Here is a 7,050-nt window from a genome sequence, read left to right as displayed (position 1 = left end):
GTCAACTGACAAATGAAATAGGCGGATCAATCCAGGGATACGAGTTCCTGGTCCCCACCTAAATGGGACTTAGACTTAGGTGAGAGTTTTCGCACGGGTTCCTCGATCTTCGTGCGGTCTTGGTCGTCCGATACGCCAGCGCTCCCGGGTCGCAGCCTCGTAGTAGTCGCTATAGGTCGCAGCAGTCTTCCTCAACGCAGTACGCTCAAAGCAAGGGGGCCGACAAGGCACCACTTCTCACTTCCAACGCAAAACAAACTCTGTTTTCTTCTTATCACTATCTTCTTCTTCTGTCTGACTTGGTCTACTGGATTCTTGGCGGTCTCCTTCGTCGTGTCCGCGCACTCGCATTCAGGTTGACTTGGTCTTAGTATGGTGGGTTGCACGTCGAACGTCACGTCGGGCTCTGGAGCGGAGCACACATCACATGTCGACGCTGATATCTTTGGGGTCCCTTCGACTCACTTGCGGTTTGTATGGGGATCTGCAGCACGGCCCATCCCGACGGTGGGACCGGCATTGCGTTTCTCCGGGCACACCTCGAAACTGGCCCCTTGGCCAGCTGGTCGGACGCCGTGTCACTCGCTGATTGGCTGAGAGCCACGCAGCTTCAACTTCATCCGGGATGTCGATTCATTCGGGAAGTCACTTGATTATTCGGGATGTCCTCGTCGCTTCGGGATGTCCGTCGCCAACTCGGGTTATCCGAGCTCTGCAGGCTCGGATCTCGCTTTCCTTCACGCCTTCGGAGGTATAGGCTTCTGTCATCTTGTGCCTTCATCACTCGGCTCTCCTTCCAGGTTCATCGCTACACAGTCGTTCCAGGCTCGGACTTGGGTGGTTCATTCAGGATGTACGTACTCATCAGGGGCCTGTACGGGTCCAGGTTGCTCGGCCTTGGCTGCAGTCTCTAGAAAGCCAGTCACTCGGGTGACGCACGTGGCTGTATCCCGGATCATCTTCTCTCCCACTTGATTCTGATGGGCACAGACCGGACGGCGCAGCTGCGAACGAGAAACTCAAGATCGCCTCGTGTCACACCTCTGCATACCAAGGTTGAGTTTGGTCAATCTCAAAACCTGTACTACTAGCCACGAGCGAGGGCTATAATGCAATTTTGCGCTTTCACGCGAACCCCCGCAGTCCCTCAGAAGGAAGGGCACCGGTTATCACGCCTAATACGGGTTTGCCGAAAGTAACCTCAGCGGGTACTGAAATATTGTCCTGGCCAACGAACCTTGGATGGATTTGGGCTACAGTAACGGTCTCTTCCTGTGACATAACTCAGAACGGTAGTTATATATAAGGGATAAAAACGGGCGCAGATTCCGAATTTGACATCTTTTTTTCCCATGTTTTGAGTCCTTTCCCTTCATTTAGGCTACTGACGGGAGCTACTTTATCTTGCAATATTGTCTGCAGTTGCAGTCTGCCACGTAGGCGTTGTTCATTGTTGGAATTGGCTAGAACGAGAAAACAGCTGAAGATGTACAATCAGACCAAAACATACGCAGTATATTACCGCAGATCGTGATCGTTAAAAAGATGGGGTGCCTGTTAAAATAAATCTTCAAAGAGAATATATTTTGAGTAACGAAAATCCGTAGAGTCACTTGCTTACTCTCAGTCGCTCTCCTCTCGAGAGTCGTTTTCGCTCTCATCTTCGCCCGACATGAGCTCGCACAGCTCCCCGTCTCCAGCCACTTCGTGCTTTTGTGCATGCTCATACGCGTTAGTTCAGGTTTCTGAGACGAATGAAGCGAGGCCAGCGTCGATTTTGTGTCGCAGCTCAGGCATGTCAGACGCTGGTTCGTCATCAACCTGGCCCTTGATGTGGGCCCAAATAAGCTCGATGGGTTGGAGCCCCGGGTGGTATGGTGGAGTATAGTACACCAAATGCCCACAGGATGTAACGATTTCTGTTGCTCTATAGATCGCTGTGGGCTTGTTAGCGCGCACCAGCGTTAACAGCTCCGCATTTGTGTAGTTTGTGTCGTACCAGATTTCAAAAATTTGCAGTTATTAGTATCAACACATCAATAATATCAAAATAATAAAATTGTAGATACCATTTTCTTCGAGCCAAGTCTGAATGTCTGCTTTCAGGGTCTTGGAATTTGTGGCGGCATTTGTCTGGGTTTTGTGATAACTGACGCCGTCCACGTGAATATTGCAAGGATCATACTTAGACGCCAATACAGCACTCACATTATTGAACCACTTTTCAAACTGTTCAGTGTTGAAGTTTCCGTGGTAATCGTCATCGTGCTTTCATTTTAAGTTGGATTGCCAAACTTCACGTGATTCCTTGATCAGCTTCCCTATAATTCCTTTTTTTCTTTTGCGAATTACACCAGTGGCTATAATACAAAACCTTTTGAAGCAACGTGAAGATTAAATATAAGCAAAATAAGACAAATAAGCAGAAGAAAAACAGTATATTGGGTCTCGTCCACTTTTGGTGAACCGTATCTTGTCCAGGTCCACCCAAGACAGATTAGCAACGTGGTGCAAGTTGCAAAATGTTTCGTCAAGAAGCACATCAGGCCGCACCGGAATATTTCTTCTGTTGAGGTTGCCTAGTTTTTTCTCCAAATATTGCGTCCGAAATGTAACATTTGCCGTAGATTCTGCCAAAATATTCCGCGATTTACCTTTTATAAAGCGCATGCCCATACGTGTGAAGTACGCGGCGTAGCGATCGCACCGAAATCAAAATGTCGTGCTCTTCCTTTAACCGTTTTGTTAACTTGGGTGCGGCAACAGGCTTTCCACTCTTGTTCATCTCGGATACCAGCCCACGCACGAAGGGATTTAAAAATTCACAATGTTTTGGTGGTCTATCAGATGATTTGTTTCCTTCATCTAGCATAAATCATAATGCGACCAATGAAATGTTAAGTTTGATATTTAACAATAACAATAGCACACAGAACGCGCCGAGGCAATTTTTGGGTCATGGTACTTCAACCAGTGGCCCCAAACTGTCGAGATGGTGCCCGTTGCGAAGCCTAGGCACTCATGTACATGATGGCGTACTTTTCCCTTCCAAAGGGATGGTGTCGCGGTTTTCTTGCCTAGGGTGTACTCGTAGGTCTTCACCACCAGGCATGTTTCACCAGCCGTTAATTTCTTACCGGGAAGCATTTGTGAAATGGAAGCCTCGTGATGCCGAGGTGGTGGTGCATTACGTCTGTTTAGACGTTGTTCTCCCCAATGGAGCAGTTGCAGATAAATCTGACCACTGGTTGCCGAGAAATGATTGATTTAAATTATCAATTTTAAATTACGATTATCCGTCTAAGCCTTTTTGACCGGGACAATACACTCGGGAGCACTCGGGCCTCTCTAATATATAAGGAACGATACTCCCTCTCGTTTCCAACTCTCAGTCACTCCTATCTCTTGGACTGACCAGCAACAAACTCTCGGTTCAATGTACCTCAAGCTCGCTGACAGGCATCCCACGCAGCCGAGCGTATCCAGACTCTAAGATAGGCTAGCTAGACTTACCGAAGACGGACGTGACCCCTGGTGGCTTGGGGGGGGGGCTGCTGATTTATTTCTCCTTTTCCTACAGCTCTGGGAGCCTCTGTAGGTCATCATTTAGCTAATCCTATATCTATTTACAAATATCAAGTGTAAACAGATATCTGTGGGAAATCGTATAGCCGGCTCTACATAGCCGAGGGTACGACACCAGATGGATAACAACGAGGCTTTTAACCTCAGCCGGGGTTTTATTAGACCCAGCCGAGACCTCGGTCACTATTTTCCTAGGTCAATATAACGCGGGAAATGAGACCTGCCAATCAAGACACTCTGTCGCCTTTCACTGAAAGGTGCAACGTCCGTCGGACCTTGACAGATCGGCTCCAAATTTGTGGCTTTGGGTTGCTATTTTCATGCACGATGAACGCTAAGAAAAATCTCCATTGCCTACCAGCACTCCGACAAAATCTTCAGTAACTCATGCTTCCTTGCCCATCTTGTCCGCAGCAGGTGGAAGTGTCAGTATCTCACTTCGTGACTCCAACCGGGCCTCCTTGCGCTTCTGCTTCAGCCAATGGTCTGTACCAATCTCGCCCTTTGCTCCGCCGTCGGTATACAGCTTCAGTCGCTTCATCATGTCGGCGATCGATGGAGGAAATAACCCGGTGCAGGAAAACCCGCTAATGGCATTGTTGGGTCGCTCAATAATAGAAGTCTGGTAGACCGCACACGTAATCTGAATGGAGGCTCCTTTGGACAGTACCATGTCGGCTGTATCGTGTAGCTTTGACTGCAGTGCGTCCGTAACTGCATTTTTGAAAGATTTAAATACGGCGACGTCTAGCGGCTGGCACATATGGGTAGCATTTGGTGGCAGCGTCAGCAGCAAAATTCCTTTGTCTTTCGCTGCGCCAATTGACTCTTAAATAAAATACCCGTCCAAACCGATAAAAAAATTAATTTCAGTTTGAGCGTATTTGGGTAAATACAGCACGTACCGATGTCGAGGTGCGTTGAGCTGTTGTCCAGCACTAACACGATAGGGAATTCAACGCCAAGTCTTGTAACTTAATCCGCAAACATGGACAACCACAGACGAAAAATACTTCCGTTGCTGAACTCCTTCGGTGCACCTGTCGCCCGTGCACCCTTGATGGAAAGTTTAGCTTCTCGGTCTTGTAAATGTGCTTGCCTGGTAGAACAATAAGGAGAGGAATCGCAGACCCCGCAGCGTTTACCGCAGCCACCACTGCCATGTGGAAGTTGGGGCGCGTCTCCTTACTCCATACGTTGGGAGAGCCCCGCCATACTGCCGTTTGGGCTTCACGTTTCGTAGTGCCACCAGGAGAATGTGGTGCTAGCCACCAGCCAACAAGAATAACTTTGATAGTTTTTACGCTCCTGCAAAAACGTATAGTATACCATACACTAAAGTGATATTGGGATATCTAGCCAATCAGGGGGCGCCACTATAAAAACGCGAGCTGTGATTGGACAAGAACTTGCATCGTGCACTAAAATGATCCCAGGCACTGAATTGGCACTGGCCGTTACTCTTCCTTCTGAGGGACTGCGGGGGTTCGCGCGAAAGCGCAATATTGCATTATAGCCCTCGCTCGTGGCCAGTAGTGCAGGTTTTGAGATTGACCAAACTCAACCTGGGTATACAGAGGTGCTTGCAACCAACCCGGTGTAAGTGATCGTTCCAAGTCTTCAGGTGTTGATCGAACGCTCGCTGATCTTTCGCGAGGGAAGCGTGTGTTGTTGGTGGGACTCATACCGTTCGGTAGTGAGGTTTTCTGCGTGTTCCTACACGACAACTGGTGCCGCGACCCGGGATTGGTGTGACCTTCTGTGTGTCTTGGTTGCATATAGGTTCTTGCCCTAACGAGCATTCGAGAGAAGAAAGAAGAGAAGAAGAAAGAAGATGGCGAAAGGAGCGAAGTCACCGGTACCAGCAACGCTGGTGATGTCAAGTGGAACGCGTACCAAGGGTTCGGGGCGTTCCGGTCCGTCGTTCGTGACGTCGAGTACGTTGGCGTCGATCAACGAGCGTTCGGACAGTTTTGACGAGCCGATGGACTATTCTGACGTCAAGGAAGATAATGAAGAAGACGATCTGGAAGAGAAGGCAGCGATGCCCGAGCTTTCGGAAGCCGCTGCAGTGTCTGTAGGATGCAGCGGAGGAGTGATATCGCTTGCGAGAAACCTCACTGATGCGTTGAACGAAGCGGCTGGTCCCGAACCAGCCCACGGTTACGACGAAGATGGGTCCGACGATCAGCGATCGCCGGCGATGGCCGAGGATGCGAATTTTCGGCCGAATGACAGCCGGCCTCCTTTTAACGGAGACACCCCGGCCGCCAACCGAGTTCTGGGCCGATACCTGGAGCTCATGAAGGTGAAGAGCCATTGGATGCGCTCCTTCGCCCCAGCGGTGGTTCACCAAGCCATCTGGATCGAGATCGGTGGCGAATTCACTGTGCCCGTCCAGTCATGGGGTACTTGGCAAGTGGCCTAGGATACGGTGCAGCTCGTAGGCGCTATCAAATACGAGCCCGCGGTATTCCCACTGGAGGCAGACCTCTGAACATGGGCACCCAAGGACGCCGCTACGGCGCTCCACAAGTGGAGGCGGGAGCCAGCCGTCAACCGAATATCCGCCACGCACCGGAACCGGATTCCGTTGCCATTGACCCCTGGGAGACGGCCCAAAGAGTCGACCGAGGCTGGAGTATTTTCGGCCAAGGGTGCGACCTCGACATACTTCCAAGACTCCCACATGGTGACGCCTAGGTCGGTCAGTCGTACGGAACGACTAGCGAGAGAAGCCGAGGGAAACCGAACCGCTCCAACTGCTAGATGAAGTGCAAGCCGAACGCCTAGCCGACGTTACGACCTCCGCGATGACTCATCTGACGAAGATTTGTTCGACATCGGAGACACCGGGGGTGACCTGACGGAAGAATGGGCACGCCAAATCCGTGAGTTGAGCTCTGTGCGGAAAGAGAGTGCGACACCAAGGCTAGAGATCGCCACGCATCTCCCACTCAGCAACATCAAGCCGTACTTGGGACTCCACGACAAGAGCGAGAAGTCCATGCAGTGGCTCCGAGCTTTCATATACGAGATGAAAGGGACGCACACGCCGCCCAACGAATGGTGCATGGCGTTTGAACTAAGTCTTCAAGATGGAGCTCTGCACTGGTACCGACAGCTGCCCCGCAAAACGAGGCGCCCATGGAAATTGTTGAGCGATGCATTCATCAAGTACTACTGTTCACGGTTCAACCAGTCTGCGAAGGCTCGGTACTACTCGGCAAAGCGAGAGGAGAAAAAGCATGCATGCGACTACCTCAACCGACTCAACGGTTATGCTCGCAACGCCGGAGTGCAGTTCGAGCATGGTGGTCGTGATGCAAAGGACCACGTCGAGCACTTCTTGGATTCGTTCGAAGACCGAGGTCTGGAAGAGCGTCTGTGCCATGTCCGAGTCAAGAACATCCACGACCTCGAAGATATGATCAACGATATCTTCCGTCACCGGGAGCGGATATC

At 50.5% G+C, this 7,050-nt stretch overlaps 1 protein-coding gene across 1 annotated transcript; it reads right to left on the bottom strand.

Moving 5' to 3' along the window:
* Window positions 1–3,970: 3,970 nt before the first annotated feature.
* Window positions 3,971–4,258, bottom strand: KRP23_15267 (uncharacterized protein; the record flags this gene model as incomplete). The annotated part of the gene is made up of 1 exon (XM_067886188.1): window positions 3,971–4,258. One exon carries the CDS (start codon window positions 4,256–4,258, stop codon window positions 3,971–3,973), a length of 288 nt encoding a protein of 95 aa, XP_067736675.1.
* Between the last annotated feature and the right edge of the window lie 2,792 nt (window positions 4,259–7,050).

The sequence above is a fragment of the Phytophthora ramorum genome, assembly GCF_020800215.1.
Source record: "Phytophthora ramorum isolate Pr-102 chromosome Unknown Phyram_PR-102_s0027, whole genome shotgun sequence".
Taxonomy (NCBI): Eukaryota; Oomycota; class Peronosporomycetes; order Peronosporales; family Peronosporaceae; genus Phytophthora; species Phytophthora ramorum.
Note: the sequence above shows the minus strand (reverse complement) of the source record. Positions and strands in the feature narration are given on the sequence as shown.